At 45.5% G+C, this 17,354-nt stretch overlaps 1 protein-coding gene across 5 annotated transcripts in view; it reads right to left on the reverse strand.

Moving 5' to 3' along the window:
- STUM (stum, mechanosensory transduction mediator homolog) overlaps window positions 1–17,354 on the reverse strand; it is a 43,859-nt gene that overhangs the window by 12,442 nt on the left and 14,063 nt on the right. For all 5 annotated transcript variants that reach the window (XM_033055238.1, XM_033055239.1, XM_033055234.1 and 2 more), the window contains exon 2: window positions 1,260–1,439. In XM_033055238.1, coding sequence (XP_032911129.1) covers window positions 1,260–1,439 — 180 coding nt within the window. The remainder of the gene's footprint in view (window positions 1–1,259; window positions 1,440–17,354) is intronic.

Raw genomic sequence — 17,354 nt, forward strand, 5'->3', positions numbered from 1 at the left:
GGAAGGAAATGTGGTAGGTGGTTTGCAGGGTTAAGCAAAGAGCAGTACTGCCTTCTTGCTTTGCGCATGTTCAGGTTTTTAATATCCATTGTTTGCTCTGCATGGGGACTGCCTTAACTGAAGCTGGCTCAGAAATTAGCAGGTGGTTTGGTGAGAGGGTTTAACCCCTGGGTTTGGCAGCTGAAAATGCACACTGGTTTCCTGCCTTTTTTTTTTTTTTTTTCAATTTCATCCATTTTGTCTTTAGGTGGGTTCCTGGCAACTTCCTGAGATCTTCTCTCCCCCTGTGTTGTGCAGCCAGATGTCATCAGCAGAGATGACAAAGCAAAACCAAAAGGCAAAAGCTGCTGGTAAGATGGTCTCTGGGAGAAGGGCTTGCTTTGGGGACTGCCTGTCCTGTCAGTCTGAATGATCTCAGACCTGTTTGGTTTTAGGGCTTGTCCATCGCCCTCTGCCAGCCTCTGGAAAGGGAGTGGGGTCTTGCAGATGCCACCAGCACCTGATCTCTGTGTTGGTTCTTTGGAGGTGAGATGAGGTTTTCATCTCAATCTTCTGCACCAGGATACAGGAGATATGCCACAACTTTTACACCACTGAAAGCCTCTACCAGATGAAAGTTACAGAGGCTGTGTTCTGGATTTGTAATATCTACTAACTGGTGACTTAAATGATGTACATTTGATAAAGGATTCTTCTTTCCTTAAACAAATGTTTTAGTCAACTCACAAGGTGTATGAGATGTCATTCCAGACGCACCTAAACACTTCTGGCTCAGCCTAAGAACTTGGTCTGAAACATGAAAAAACTCTAAAACAATGGGTAAATGTATCCTGGGGAGGAAGGGGAGAGTCCAGGAGAGTCCCCAGGGCTTTTCTGGGGACTGCTGGCCCTGGGAGCAGAACCAGCCTAGAAAGAAGCTCTCACTTTGCAGCCGGAGTCACAAGGGAGAAAGGGCTGTCTTGTTCAAATGGATGTGGTCATGGCAGAAGGGGCTCCAGACAGCGGAGTTCACAGTGCTCCCCCTTCCTGCACATCTCATTTCATAAAGGGAAGTTCCTGACCCACGTGGCGGGATGGGAGACTCTCCCAGATATGTCCCAGGGCCCATTCCTACCACCTCCTTGCAATTTCTCTGCCTACTGTTTCTCATGGACTTGCAGAGCCCATCCTGTGGCTCTGCCCCGCTACAGCCCAGCCCAGTGGCTCACAGGGACCTTATCTGGGACCCAGCAGCAGGAGGGCGAGTGCACTGTACTTACTTGCCAGAATGACCATGTCCATGCCCCAGAATATGCTCATGATCCAGCCCACCATGACGATGGCCGTGAGGATCTGGATGAGGGCGGCAGCGATGTTGAGCCAGAAGACGCAGCACATGTGCCGGTCAGGGAGGTCGGTGCGCGCCCCGCACAGCACGGTGAACGCCGACACGAACGTGCCTGGGGACACAGAGCACAGCACAGTGAGAGACACAGAGAGAGAGAGCCCTCTCAGTGACCTCCTGCCACATCTCTCCCCTCAGAGCACCTCACTTCCTACACTGAAGCCAGGGTGGGAAAAGCTCTCCTTGGGTTTCAGCTCCTTCCCCCCACCCGAGAGAAACCACTTCTGCACTACAAGGGAATGCTGTGTAAATACATATCTGTGTGTCTGTGGAAATACCTTTGTTCTGCCTGGTGACTCTCTCCTGGGGAGAAACACTACACAGCAGCTCTACAAAGGAACACTGAACCCAGAGCTAGAAATCTCGAATGGTCTGGCAGTCTGTTACTAATCACAAATACTGCTCTAGAAGGAGCTAAACTTTCTAAGTGCTGGAGCCAGGGAACCTGGTGTGACAGCCCTTGGCTCTGCCTGACACCAACTTACAAGCCTTGCAACCACACTTAAAGCTTCCTAAAATGTTTCAGATTAAGGATCTTGTTGATGTATGAAAGTTAAAGCTGGGGGAAAAACCAAAAAGCTCAGCAGTCTTTCACAAAGATTCCTCCTAAATTTACATTCTTGGACAATGCAGATTTTTTACTTTTAGCTGATATGTTGTGCTCATGGCTGGTGAAACTCACAGCTCAGGGAAGCTTTGTCTGTCCCACAACCAACATGAAGAAATACACACCATGGGTAAGGAGCAGAAGAAGCAGCTCCTGGCTCCTACAAAACATGAGCTGTTGGACAGGAGGTTCTGGCACCTCATCTGAGTATGGATTTCAACACCTCTTTGCATTATGAACTGTCTTTGGGTTTTTCTAGAACAAATACAGCATTGCTAAGGTAAGTACCAAGGTGCAATGTTGATTGTATTGGATAACAGTTCAATGAAATGCCCTCTTTCATCAATATCTTGAATTAAAATGATGGTTTCTACAAAAACTGACTTTTTTCCTCTTAAAGGATGGAAGCCTGCAAACAGCCTGTAAGATGTGAATGAATGAAAACATCTTCAGTGTACATGAGTGCCTTGTTGAGCTCAGGGGAAGGTGGGAATCCCTTGGTTAGACTGAAGACAGGGATAAAACATTCAGTTTACACCCTTGTAGTAAATCTTATCAGACCAAGAGAGCAGAACCATCTGGTTAGAAGCAAAATACCGTTTTGTCCTGCACTGCCAGGGTGGTGAAAAAGAGAACCTCTTTCTTTGCTGCCTCTTCCTCAGTGGGTCACAAGGGTAACAGGCAGCTGAGATGCAAAATGCTAGGGAAGGCTGGCTACAGCCCATTTTTAATCCTGCCACCCTCTGCAAACTTCAATTCCAGCATCTTCCTAACACCCCACCAGCTCCTAACACTCTTCCTGCCGCTGGCTGGATCCGATTCCTTATTCCCACCCCCTCCCTGTGGCACCTGCCAGAGCTGGGCACAGAGGGGTGGGGAGTGAGTGGGTGCTGCTGGGGCAGGGGGAACACAGCCCTACAGCAGAGCATCACTGGCAGGGACCAGGGCAGCATTTTCTGCATGAGAACCACCCCTGGGCTTCCTCCTCTGGCTTTCACAGGCAGGGTTTCATCCCCTTATCCACAAAAACCAAAGGGTCTGCAGAGAGGAAAGGGAAAGTCATTATAATCCCAAAGGATGTTGTGTAAATCTCCCCATAGCTGTGTTTTGCTCTGTGGCATTGTCTTCCATTCCCCTGTGTGGGATTATGTGACATCTCTGCCCTGCTTCACCTTTTTTCTTTCCTTTCTAGTTTTTTTCAAAGCAGAAGGAAGCCTGGAATATTTCCCTCATGCTTCCTGAAAGTGTTGTCTTCAAAATTACACCACAGCACTCTCTGAGATAAAATATGGATTGAGGCAAGATCAGAGAACGGGTGTTTATGTTTTCCCATCAGGATGCAAAATCTTGCCAAATGTAAATGCCTGTCTCTTTTTAAAATGAAAAACTTCCCCTCTTGCCTGACCTTTAAGTCTTCCAAGATGTGTTACAAAGAAAGGTCATAAATGAGCAATAATTCTTAATCTACAGCTTCAAATCCTTCCAGTGAAGCTTTTAAGATATTTACATCATTAGAGCAAGGTGCTGAATTAGCCAATTAATGCCCTAAATACCACAGTGACTAAGCTGAAGTCTGGTCCTATTCAGAAAGGAATAAAGCTAACAAAGCCTTCCTCTGGACTGGGAACAGATACACAATCTGGGATTAAAATCCTATCAACCTTGGCTTCTGATTCCTCTTCAGGTCACTTGCCTACTCAAGGGGGCCAATTCATTTTGCCAGTGTCAGTGCATTTTCTTTATTGCTTATGGTTAGCCAATCTTTGGGAGCTTGCTGGCATTTTTGAATGCAAGACTTTAGCCATGCCAGCAGCATAGGATGGAAGCATTTTCCCTCTACTCCACATATGCTTGAGAACGTGAAGCAGGATTAAGAGTCCTAAATGCTTTTGCCAAAGTAGATGTTTTCCCCTTAGGGAGCCATTGTGGTTACACATTGCCAAACATGGAATTATTTGCATCTGGAAACAAAGAGATGTGGAGAGGAGGAGGAGGAAGGCAAGCAAGCTGTATCTGCTGATACCACCTGGCTGCCTCAGAGCTGGGGCACTGAACCATTTCCCTCCCTGACCAGGCATTCACTGAATCCCTACAGCCCAGAAATCCTAAAGCTGCAGTGCCAGCTGCTGGGGTGATGTTGGCCAAAAAAATCAGCAGTCCAAAAAGGTCTCAGGCTGTGAGTGCAACCAGCAAACACAAACCAGTAACTCCACAAGCAGATATAAACTGAACGGCCACGCAGTTATGGCAGTATAACATAAGCAAATTATAGTAAGCATTTCTTCTATCTTCCCAATGGAAAACACCCAAACTGCAATGAAATCTGGGATTAGTCTAAATCATGAATTAATGTGGCCTCTCCAGTGTCTGCTGGTACCTTGGCAGCCAAGGGCATCACCTGCTGCTTCCTGGCTTCACAGAACACAGCAAAATAGTATGAGAGAGATAGTTCTTTTTTTTTTTCGTTTAGAGCAAAACCTCACACCCTGGAGAGGGTTCCCCTGGTTTCCTGTTGCTTGAGTCACCCAGGGAGGAGAAAGGCATAAGGTCAAGACCATGACCTGGCCTGAACAGTGTCCTCTGTGTTACCTGAGTGCAGAAGGGAAGGTGTTATGGAACACCTTAAGCTATAGGAGAGTTTTTCCTCTCCTGTTTTTACAAGAAAGCCTGTCCTGGGCACTCCTGCAAGAGCTTTAGTCAGACACAGAGCTTGGCACATTTCATGTGGAGGACCAGCTGTGATGGCACCTTCCCAGGAGCATCAGAAGTGGGAGCCTGGTTGGAGCTGGAGGGAGACAAGACACTGATGACCACAGTGTAACTTGAGCATGCAGACAGCTTAGTGGGCTTCCCACTGACTGCCAGGTATCTGAGACTTCCCAGAGGAAAGAATCTGTGCTGCATGGAAATCACATCTGATGGGCTGGTACAGGTGGAGGAACAGCAGAAACCCAAATTATGCAATCAGGGGCCACATGTGGAGATGATGATGCTGATTCAATGATGATGATGATCCTTACCCTACAAAAGTCTGGAAGCCTGGGAGGAGGTGGGGAGTGTTTGAAACATTCCTGGGCAGTGCTGGGAATAAATAAGGCAGTGTTGGGAATAAATAAGGCAGTGTTGTAGTGCCTCCTTTCCTGCTCCCAGAGAGGAAAAGCAGGGCCATGTCACAACTCAGGAGCTGCAGGAAACACACAGCTGGAGGCAAGCACAGGCAAAGATGGGAACAAAAGTGTCTGTGGGAGCAGGGCTGTTGGATCATCACGGGGAGATGTAATTAGTGAGTGCTTTGTGGGGATGAGCTGTGCCTGTGTATTGTGTCAGGGGAGCGCTCTGTGTGGGGACGTCTGGTGCATGTCTTTGAATTTTCTTAAGTAAAATGATTATTAGCTGTCATTAAACAGGGCTGGCAGGTATGTGAGGCAGATGTGGATGTGCTGAAAATTCATGAGATGTACTGGCTCTGGCTCGTGTGAGTCAGAAAAAGCTGCACAGGAATGGTTGTAAGGATTACATTCCTTGCCTCGGTGTAGCAGGGAATATGGTATCTATTGGTCGAGGCATGCTTGGCTCCCCAGTGTCATTAACTTGTTTTTGTACTCTAGTTAGAGCTGTGAAAGCTGTTTCAGCCACGAAGGCCTCTCATCCTTGGCACCAATCCCGTGCCAGCTGTAGCCCTTTGGGTTCTGATGAGGGAAACCACTAACCCTTGCTTAAAGAAGGGGCAAGGCACTATCTGCTGATGCTCAGCACCATTCCCACCCTGTGCTTAGGTGGGTAGAGCTGGGCTGTGGAAAGGACACTATTAACAAGGTGATAAAATGGAGTTGCAAAACATCAATGCCCAGGATGATGATCTGCTGGAGCTTCCCAAAGCATGCAATTGTTTGTGTCATTGCTTGAGGAAACAGATGCAAAGTAAAATGCTCTGGAAGCATTCTGGCCGGTGTGAATCCTCACCAGAGATTAGTGCAGGGCAGGGAGGCTGCCACTGACACTGCAATTCCTCACTGGCTATTGGCTGCTGGATTTGTTTCTCTTGATGCCCTTAAAAAGTCTTTTCTGACCTTAACAATTCTGTGATACTCTGAAATATGAAGACTGTGGAGGTGGCAAGACTACAACACAGTGCTGCAGCACCAGCAAAGCTCAGGGGTCCCCCCCGTATCACCTGCCAGGGGCATCCCCTGCATCCCTCCACTTGTAGCTCATGTCAGCCATGGAGGTGAGTCAGGACTGAGTGCAATTACCTGGTTTGGGGGTGGTTATTTTTTTCCCTAGAAATGAGCATGTTTTAGACTAGCATCTTAAAAGCTGAGGTTTTAGGATAAAGCTTAATTAAACAGCCATGGGCAAGCTTTTTTCCCCCTTTCCAGTATCCATACAGACTGAGGTCTGCTCCTGTAAATACAGTGCAAGGGGGCTAGAGTGGATAGGAGGTTTTTGCAATTTGAGGGGTAAGAAGAGCAGGAACAGTGGGCAGCTTAGGAATCAGGATGTTTACTTAGTCCTTTTAGAATTAACAACGTGAATCCCACAGCTTCAGGTCTGCCAGCAGGGGACCCGATGATGCCTTGGTGTCAAAGCCATCTCCTGCAAATGCCAGGTCCTGTGGGCAGGACTTGGGCAGGAACAGCAGGAGCTGAAGGGTAGGAAAGGGAGAGGAGAAAGAGAAGGAGGAGAGAGTGGAGGCAGCAAACGTGACAGAACCTAGATGTTGCCATGGAGAGTAGCTCATGAATTTTTCCTCTGTGGCCTGCTATTAAAAATATTTTGTTTAGCTTCTGCCAGCACATTGTTTTTATTTTCCCCTTCCATATCCAAAGGACATCCAGAGGGAATTTTGGCTCCCTCCATTCCCTTTGGCCTTGCTGTGGACAAAAATATACAGTCCCTTGACAAGGGAGAGCTGGCACCTGCAATCCTCGTCTCCACAGGGTTTGTTCCAACTCTGGAGCCTGCAGGAGGCTGGCTGTGTATGGGGTCAGCTCTCTGCCTTCCCTGCACGTGTGGAAAATGACCCAAAGCGCTGTGTGCCCGTGGCTGATCCCAGCTGTCCCAGCACCTGGCTGTAGCTCCAGCTCTGCATCTGTTTGTTATTAGGAGCTTGGTGTCATGTGGTTGGAACACACTTGACAGTGTTTGTGTAGCTTCTGCAGGAGACAGCCCACGTGCAAGTAAGACAGCAGTCAGTGCCTTTGCATTGAAAATGAGATTTTTCTCGTATTTAATGCTCTAGAAAAAGTTAACTCTTCTAAAAACGCAGAGGTTTTAAACAAAAACTTCAAAGCTTGATTGCAACAAACTTGCACAGACTTCCAAGAACTAAAAATACACACAAAATATTTAATTACATGAAGGGGGGGCTGCATGGAGGTGAAGTGACTTACTAAAGCTTCAATTATACATGGACACACCAAAATTATTTTTACTCTGTAGCACTGCAATGTTTTGAGCACTTAAAAGCAGCCACCCATAAATAGTGAGATTGAAGTACAGCTTGTTCCACTGCCAGACATTCCACAATCCTTGGGTGAAGTTTTCCAGTCCAGTTCTATGGTTTAATTCTGTTGAGTTGATGCATAAAATTAAGGGTGTGCTTGAAGTATTTGAGACTGGAGAATTTCTGCTGAACAGCAAATGCAAGGCCCCACAGCATGATCCTCAGTGGTGGAGCTGACCTCAGAATTCTGCCAGGACTTGCTGAATTATCTTTGCAAGTTACTTGATTCCCAGATTGGCTTTTTTTCCCTCCTCTTGGGAAAAAATGATGGTGTCCCAGAACCACCAATGACATTTTGCATCATGCTTTACAATAGTGTGAGACACTGCAGAGAAGGTGTACCTTCCCAGAAGTGGGGGAAATATTGCTGCATGGACACCTGGACACAGGAAAAGGGGAAGTTGTAACAAGTAATACCTACCACCTACAGTCAAGGAGTGTGAATTGCTGGAAGTAAGCTCTTCAAAGTACATCAAAAGTGGGTGACAGCCCATCTGCAGGTTAGAGAGGGAACGAAGAGCCAGGGAGGCTGAACAACCTGGCACTAGTTCTGCTGCCACCCCTGTGAAAACAACTGAGGCACTGCAGCCTTGCTCCTGCTCAGTACTTGCTTTGTTTTTTTTCTTTGCTAATGGAATGGAGGGAGGATTTTAATTAATTTGCATCCTTATTAAGTATGCCAGCATTCAGAGAAATAGTGCAATTGGCTTCCAATTAAAACAAACACAAGGGAGAACAAAAGGCACGACTGCTGTTTACAGCACAGGGCACTTTGCTGAGAGCTCATCTGACCTAAGTGGACTCATTCTGGCTGCTCTGTAATTTTACCAGCAATTTAAGAGCTCTTTTTTTTCCTTATGGAGTCAGCTCTGCTGCTGGTTTCTCTCTATTGTCTCCTGCCATGCAGAACTTTCTATGTCTATCTTGTCTATTATTAAACCAGGTGCTTATCCCCTCCTTGTGTTCCCTTCTCCTGCCAGCTGCTGGAGCAGCAGTGTGGATGCCCTGCTGTGGCTCCACTAGCCCAAAACTGCTCTGCACCCACCCACTGCCTGGGACTTAAATGAAAGAGGAACCAAGGAGCCAGAAATAATCATCCACTAGACTATCTCTTCTTTCTAAGACTCTGATCCTATTCACAGAAATGAATTTTCTGTTTTCCAGAAACAAACCTCAAGCCATTCTGTTTTGTGCTGTTGATACAAAAATAATTTGAGTGTGGCTTTTCACCCAAACTTGACCAACCTGGAAGTCTCAACAGCAGAATGTTTGGGGAGAGCTGCTCCTCATTTCTCTTGCAAGAAGCAGCTCCAGTTTCTAAAGGGTGCTGGAAGTAAAAGCTGTGTAACAGCAGAAGCATAATGAGGAAAAGGCTATGGATCCTTATGAGCTTTCACACAGGCTCTTGCCAATTATACAGTGATGAACTGAAGTTTATTCCTAATTGTCTGTGCCAGGGAAAGCTTTTCTTTGTCAGGCACAGAGCAGGAAGAAGTCAGGAGTTCAAGGGCTACGGAGTGAAACCACATTAAATGCTCACTCACCTTCCTGCCTGTGCCCTGCACAGGTTAATCCAGTGCCATTAGCGCCCATCCTGGGGAGCTCTAATTGAGCAGAAGGAAAGCAGCAGGCCAGGGGCAGAGCAGGGCTCTCTCCAGCCCTGCCTGCATGATCCAGCCTGGCAGCCGCAGCTCCAGGCGAGGTCTGCAGCTGCTCTGCCTCCTCTGTCTCTCTAATCAACGCCTTGCAATGAATTCAGCCCTCTGAAGCTCCCTAGGAGCATCTGCTCTGCCCGTGGAAGGATGGATTAACTACTTCTAAGAGTCACTGAGCAGTGACTCTGAGCTTGCTGTGATACCCTGGAGCCCTTGACTGTGAAGACAAATCATGTTAATTAGGGACTACCAAGACACAAGACAGAATTAATCTAATTAGAAAGTTAGATGGGGATGCAGAGCAATTAGAGGTTACTCTACTGAACAGGGCAGCAGAAATGCCAGTGTAATAAATTGTATCAGCCTCCAAAATCACCTCGAAGTACAAGCTATCCTTTAAGGACTAGTGGAATGTTAAATAAAGCTGACATAAGTGCTCAGAGATCTGCAGTGCTAAGTATGCAGGAGACTAACAAAAACACCTTTTCATCTTTTTTTCTTGATCCAGAAAACTCAGTGGACACATTTTATGAGCAGGGACAAAGTGGACATAACTGTGTCTCAAGCAGGGACAAAACAGGACATAAGAGAATTGCACTCTGTAGCTGTGGTGTGGTGCTGTACCCAGGAGTCTGGAATATGATTTGTGAGACCAGAACTCCATCCTGGATTTACAGCTGCTTGCTAAGTAATTCTGATGCTGTAACTTTATTCTTATAATGCCAAAGTAACATTATTAAGGTGCTAATTTAGGGAGTCTGTCCGGAAATTTACTGTCTAGCCTGATGGGGCTGTATCCTTGTTGTTCTGTTCAGTGCTACCATTAGTCAAATAGTGACCAGGTCTTGCTTTTAAAGGACATTTTTCATAAAAACGCTATTAGATGAAAGGTAAAGCACTTTACCTGCTGAAGCCATTGCTGCTTTGCTGATGTACATAGCATCCAATTTATTTAGGGGATGGTGTTTTACACTCTAAGTTTGGCTTTGGCACCTTCAGGTGATTCAGATACTTTACAAACAAAAATCTAATTTCGTGGTCGTTTACTTGACTGAGAATATCAAGATGTTTTATCCTAGTCAGCAAAACCATTAGGGAACATTTTCAACAATACATGCAGCTTTTACATTCCTTTAAACTGGAACTTCCCACGTCCCCATCCCTGATCAGCAGACTGGAGCATGATGGATTCTGCACAAGAGCAGTGTGGGATGAGCAGGACAGGGATCCACACAGAGCTGAGCTGCAGCAGCCCACGGCCTCCTTGGTGAGGGTGTGTGATTCTAGAGGTAAAGCACAAAGCCAGAGGGAGCACATAACCAGTCTTGCTCCTGTGGACAAACTCCAGAGTCTTCCACAGCCATTCTGGCTGCCCTTGGAAAGGCCCCATGCAGGCCAACAAAAGCAAGGCTCTTCTGGCAGCAGAGAAATGAGCTGTGGTACCTCGTGCCTGACATCACCCCAGCCCAGGCTCCATAAATAGTGAGGGCTGGAGTGACCCCTGACTTTACAGATTCTGTGGCTATGAGCAGCAGCCAAGACAAATGAATCCAGTCCAGATAGAACAGTTTTCTAAAAGGAAGATTTCTGATTATGGTGGAGAAAATGTGGATGTTATAGAGGCTAGTGCATGTGTCAGCACCAGCAGGCATCCTGTGATGCTGTGGAGCAGGACCTAAGCAAACTTGGAGGAAGGATTAAGAGACCTCCAGAAGCCTCTTCCAGTCCCAGCTATTCCATGGTATTTCAGTAACTTTAACTACTCCACACAAAACTTAGCTGATCTCTGTTTTTTTCCCCAGAGCAGTATCCTTTTGCCACCTCATGTGACAGCCCTTGAACACAGGACTCTTCATGATTTCTCAATTTATTTTTGAAAAGCTGCTCTGGTTCTAAAATGTCAAGTGCAATTATTCTCACAGCAATCAGAAAACCTGATCACACCAAAACAGGTGAACTTCAAATCACTCCCTGGGCTGTGCATGTTCCTGCCCAACAGCTCAGCAGCCTCTGGGGGGAGATGCTTTTGTACTAAAGGGAAATACTGCTTTGTGCAGAAGTATGGCCCTTCTAAAGAAGAAATATTTGCTTGGATAAAATCATCATTTCTGCAGGGACTACTCCTCTTCCATCTGAGAGCAAAGCTAAAGGAAATGCCACAGCTTAGTTGAGCAGGTCACAAACAGATGAATACTTGTGTTTGAATGCCAGGTTATCCACAAACAGTTAATGCTTCTTGGCCATCTGGATGTGTCCAACAAGGCCTACAGAGGCACAGCCCTCTAAATGTGCTTGTGAGATTTTATATGAGGTCTTTTCATCTGAATTCCTTCTTCTTCCCATCATTTATGTTCCCAGTTTGCAGAAAATGGTGCTTGATTTACACATATTTCTATCCAAGGACAGATTCTCCCTTTACCAAATACTTTCCAATATCTGCAAACTAGCGACTGGTCAGCACTAGATAAAAATGAATTCATACTTTTCTGTAGATATCACAAAGAACTGAGCTCCCAACATCACAATAAAGCACATAATGATTTTGAGTAAAAAATTGAAAGTACAAAGTCTAGTGTACAATGACTCAAGGACCTCATTTTTCAGAGGCTAGAGGAGATTTACATGGCGTGAGGTGTACCAGGAAAAAGGGTTATACAGAGAAACTCAAAATTAACATGGTTTCACCCTGCCTCTTCTTTTTTAAAATTCTGGTGTGGAACAGGTCACAATGAGGTTGGGCACAATGGTAACATGGTTCAACACTCCTGTGCTGGGCTGCTGGAAGCATTTTTCTCACTGTCAGAAGGTGCAGCTGAGATTCAGATTCAGCTGAGATTCTTTTCCAGAAGTCACACTGGGGACAGCAGACCAACCATAACACCTGACATTGCACTGCAAGACTTCACAGTCTAAACAAAGCTGTTGTTTGTCTGGTTCTATCCTCCAGTTTGGCTAACTGGAATTCACTAGGGTCAATTTTCCATTGTGTTTTCTAAGCAAGGCTGTTTTGGGGAAAAAGAATTCACATTTGCCACTTGTGTGCCAGCCAGGGCCAGGCTTTAAGTGGTAGGCAGTCTTTGCACCCCCTGGGCCAAAAAGCTTTTTTTGCTTTCTTGCCTATCCCCAGAGCTACTCCTCTCATATTTTCTTGGGAGCTGTGTACCGTGGCTCCCTGGAGCAGCTCAAAAAACTTGATAAGCTCCCACTCACCAAGGACTGCCTTTTGCACCTTGCATGGCTCCCCCAGTTCAGGACTCTGGAGCAAGCAGCAGGGAAACCACAAGAATGCATTTCCTTGGAAAGAAGGAGGGGGCATAGATGGAAAGCACTTCTTTCAAGAAGGGCAGGCACAACTGAGGGATCATCCATCTAACCTTTATTCATGCCTCTGTTGTTTTACTTTTCCAAAAATACATCTATATTGGACCCAGATTCATCCCTGACATAAATCCACCGACTGAGTTACACTGGGGATTAGTTTGGTTCACCAGGTCTAACCTGATTTTGGCAGCAATTCTGAAGTGCAAACTGCAGAAAGACAGTACTTTAAAATAATAATAATCACAGGCCATGGCAAACGGGATATGCCTGCTGCTCAGTATGGAGCTGATAAATTCAAACATGGCTAACATGTATGGATACCTCCTTGAGCAGGATTAGAAATTGTAGAAAATTGATTCTATCTGCATGCATGTACTTTCCTAACTTCTCAGCAATTCTGTTGAGCTGTATGAGGAGCAGGCTCGGCTCAGCAGATGGTGTTGCTATCCTTGCTCCCCAGCTGAGCAGCCCAGCCTGGTGATCATGGCAGGTTCTTTGGGCTTGCCTTGTGTCCAGAAGCTGTACAGCTGGGAGACTCATTATCCAGCTCCTGTGACTGTCCAGCTTCCAATGGCCAGCTGTTGTTCAAACTCATCATGTTCACTGTGTCAGCATTCACACTACAACATGAATTCAGTTTATGGGACTGCACAGCTGAATCTAAGGGGAGATCTACACTTTACCCCACTACAGAAAAAGGTCCCTTGCAAGTCTCCTACCTCAGCAGAGTTGTGTCAGTCATGCAGCTTCACTTGTCACTCCAGCTCCCCTAACCAACTTCCTTCCTCCCTTGATTTATCTTGAAAATGTTGCAACTTTACCTAAATTTCCCTTTTTTCACAAATGAAGTTACTGTCCTCTGACAGAACAGCTGAAACAGTTCCAACCAAGGTCTTCAAAGAGTCTGGATGAGTGTCAGGACCTGTGCTCCATGTTTGTGGTTCCTAGCTCTGCACTAGGGCTCTCTGCTCTGACATCTTGCCATCTGCTTCCCTCCTGTCTCCTTCCATGTCCTCAGCATCTCTCACTCTTTGTTGCCATCCTTCTCATCCTGTTCCACAGAGGCACTGACTCAGCTGTGCAATTCCCTTCCCCATTTTCTGCTCCCTCCATACCATGCCCTCTTTCCATTTCACCTGCACACAAGCCTTTGTGTGCCATCTCCATTTCTTTGCCAGTGACTCAATTCCTGCATCTCTTTAGGACACTTCTCCCATATCCTGCCCACTCCTTCTGGTCTCTCTGCTTGGACATCCTCTCCTCTTAATGAAGATGGCAAAGTCAAACTCAATTTCTTTGCACTGTGAATGTTTTTTACTGATGACACCACCAACCACCTTTCCATCAATCTGGCTTGCAAGGAAATAGAAAAGGAGGATAATTATGTATTTAATTACTCCCTCTCCTTTCCCTGTGCACTCAGGTCACTCCAACTTCTATTTCTTTTTCCTCTCTCTCATAAAATTAAATATTTTTCCTTCCTGATATTCACCTACTCTCCAGCCAGAGTTCCCTTTCACATGCCACATCAAATGCTTTACCACCTAAGACTTTGCTCTCAGAGCTGGTGAAAATCTGTTCCTGTTTTTATTTACAGACATCCTGCAACACAAATGCCCTGCCTTGAATTAGGGATCTGTTCTAGATGGTGTGACTTGCTGTAACAATTTATTTCTGTAGTTAACCAATATCCCAGTCTGTATTAGGAATCTATAAAGACTGCATCACTTAAACCATTGTTGTGTCATTTTATTTTTATTTATAGGTCAGATGCTTTTCTTGCACATGCAGGTACTTGCAGTTCCAACTACCAAAAGGACAGCCAGCAATACTTTCTCCTGCCCAAAATTCAGTAACAGCTCCTTCCCACACCCCTCTTCAAAGCATGGGCTCCTGTGTGCTCTGAAAGCAGGGACCATTGATGTGCTACTCACCTCAATGTTCTCCTCCTATTTAGGGATTTCTTACTCTTCTCTGCTAATCCCTGCAGGTGTCTGGAGTGTATTTCTACAGTCATTATAACTTCCTACACTTAAGCATTAAATTGCCTCATGTTTCTAACTAAAATAATTCATATATCTTTTAATTTTAGTGATTAAAAATGTAGCACTTTTTCTTCTCTCACATTTTACAAAACAAGATTTCTAGTACAGTACTGTACAAAAGCAACAATCTGACATATCAGGGCTATTCTGCCATCTTTTATTGTGCCTGCAGTGAAAAAAGAAAGCATGTATTTTTAGCTGTGCCACACAGAACAATCTGATAGCATAAGCCTGTTATTGTTTATTAATTATTATTGTTATTAATTTTAAAATCAGTATTTTTCAGAGAAAAGTGACTGGACAAAATCAGGGTCAGGGGTGGGCCTGAGTGTAGGTGGACCAAACCAACCTGAATGTGTCATTCATGAAGGGTCCCAAACCACAGGGAGCTCAAGGCTGCAGTGTTCCCCTGGAAGTTCCTGCTGTGCTCCCCTGCAAGAAACCAGAGGCAGCCCCAGGACTTTTTAGAAATCCTTGCATTCACCTTTGAAATTTGCTCTGTACTCTCCTCAACCAATTCTCAACAGAAAGCAAGACCAGATTCAGGGTGGGAAGAGGACTGGATGGATGGAGTGAAAATTTTGATTAATTCCCTTTAGTACTCATTGAACTAATACTGATCAAAATACACACAGAAGAAAGATCAAAGAAAAGAATAATACAGGGCTGCAAGTACCACTCGTAGGGTAGGAAATTCCCTGAACCTTAGAATACCTTGAGGAAGAAAGGAGTACCTGGAGAAGGTGCAGGTGCATTTGCTGGCATGGCTGGCTGCACAAAGCAGAACCTGTGTGGTGCTGGGGGAAGTTCAGTCTCATCATTCCCAGACAAGTGACACATCATACAAGGCAGGCACATCCATGGGATCCGTGTGAAACATCCCATTTCTACATACAGGGTTAAGGCAGTACAAGTCTAGCAGAAAAGTGGTTTTTCTTTTCCTGTTAGTGAAAATTAACAGCTGAGCCAAACTGCTCAGCAGGGAGAGTGCAACATTGGCTGGTGCCAGGTCAGAGACAGACAGCACAAACGCTGTGAGGAACGGCTGAGGGAGCTGGGGTTGTTCAGCCTGGAGAAAAGGAGACCCAGGGGTGACCTTGTCACTCTCTACAGCTCCCTGAAAGGTGGCTGTAGGAATTGGTCTCTTTCTCCAGGCAACACTGACAGAACCAGAGGACACAGTCTCAAGCTGCACCAAGGGAGACACAGGTTGGATATTAGGAAGAAGTTTTTCATGGAAAGAATAATAAAGTACTGGAATGCTTTGCCCAGGGAGGTGGTGGAGTCACCATCCCTGGATGTGTTTAAAAAAAGACAGGATGTGACACTTGGGGCCATGGTCTAGTTGAGATGTTGGGTTGGACTTGATGGTCTTGGAGGTCTCTTCCAACCCAGTCATCCTGTGAGTCCATGAATTCCATGACACGACACTCTGTGTTTCATGTGACAAAAGACTAAGCACTTCATTCTTGTGAACGCTCCTTAAATAGAGAGATTGAATTTCCCAGGCACACACATGTGATTGGTTATGGTCTCAGTCACTCATTTCCTTGGCCAGTGATCTCTCAGTGATTTCCTTGGCAGTGATCTGCACTCAGGGTGCAATAGGTTGTCTGGGATTCTCTGTTTTTGTTCAAATCTGTCACTCACCCAGGTGCCTGCCTGCTTGGGTTTCACACTGCAGCTTTAAACCAGCTGCAATCTGCAATATAACAGGAGAGAACACAAACATAATTCTTACCCTTCTCAAGTGTCTGGCCCTAAACTATTTACAATACTTCAGATTTTTTTTAAACATACACAAGTAACTGCACCTATTTTTCTATTTATTCTGTTTTAAAGATGTCTCTTCTCTCATAATGGCCATACTGACCAAGAGCAGCACTTCCTCTAATTCTCTTTATTTTAGCATCTCATAAGTAGTAATGATACCCCAGTGTATGTCTGTGGAATTACACATGACAATGTTCTCTTCCTTCTGTTGAAGAACGATAGAAGGAAGGCAAAGAAACTAAAGCATGGACCTTTGAAAATACTTAGGCACCAAATTTCTACTGAAATCAAAGAATTCCAGGCTAAAGCATGCCTCAGGTCATGGTGAAAGAGCCATCAGGTTGCTCAATGAAATTCTGCCTTTCCTAGTTCAGCCTTGCTGCCCTCCATGGGTTTTGGCTATAATGAAATATATAGATTAGGATTACAAGTATGGACCAGAAAAACAAGTGTAACAGGATATTAAGGAATGTCTTTCCCATGCTGTCGTATTTCTTCCTGCTTAAGCAATGCTAATGACATTTTATGAGGATTTTTATGACTGAAGGAGAGCAGAACTGATCCAATAGTGTCCTATCAAGTGCTCATGCTGTACAGCTGTATTAGGACTTAACAGGCTGAAGAGGAACAGTGGCCAGGCAATTAATCTCTTCTCAGTATAGGTTATAAACCTGTATCAGAGTCAACAGAAGGAAACATGTATCTGTGCCACAGCAGGTTCAGTGCAAAGTCTTTCCAGAGCTCTCCTAAACTTAAACCTGGCCTTTAACTGTGGCTTTGCACTGAGTTTTTGGTAGGTGATTTTCTCAACTTTTTCTTGATGTGAGGTGCTGTCATCTCCAGCCAAGATCAAGGGACAGATACTGTTTGTAGTACAGTCAAGTCTGTGATGGATATGCCAGTGCCCCAGCAGTCAAAGGAGTGAGAAGGGAAATCTTTTTCCATCAGCCATCACACCAGGGCCAGGCACCATGCTGGCTGGGTGGGTGCAGTGAGGAGAGGCAGGAGCCCCAGAGTCCCCTGGGTTCACTTGTCAGCCCTACTGTAAATTCAGCAGCCCTCA

The sequence above is a fragment of the Catharus ustulatus genome, chromosome 3 (assembly GCF_009819885.2).
Source record: "Catharus ustulatus isolate bCatUst1 chromosome 3, bCatUst1.pri.v2, whole genome shotgun sequence".
In the NCBI taxonomy this organism is placed as follows: domain Eukaryota; kingdom Metazoa; phylum Chordata; class Aves; order Passeriformes; family Turdidae; genus Catharus; species Catharus ustulatus.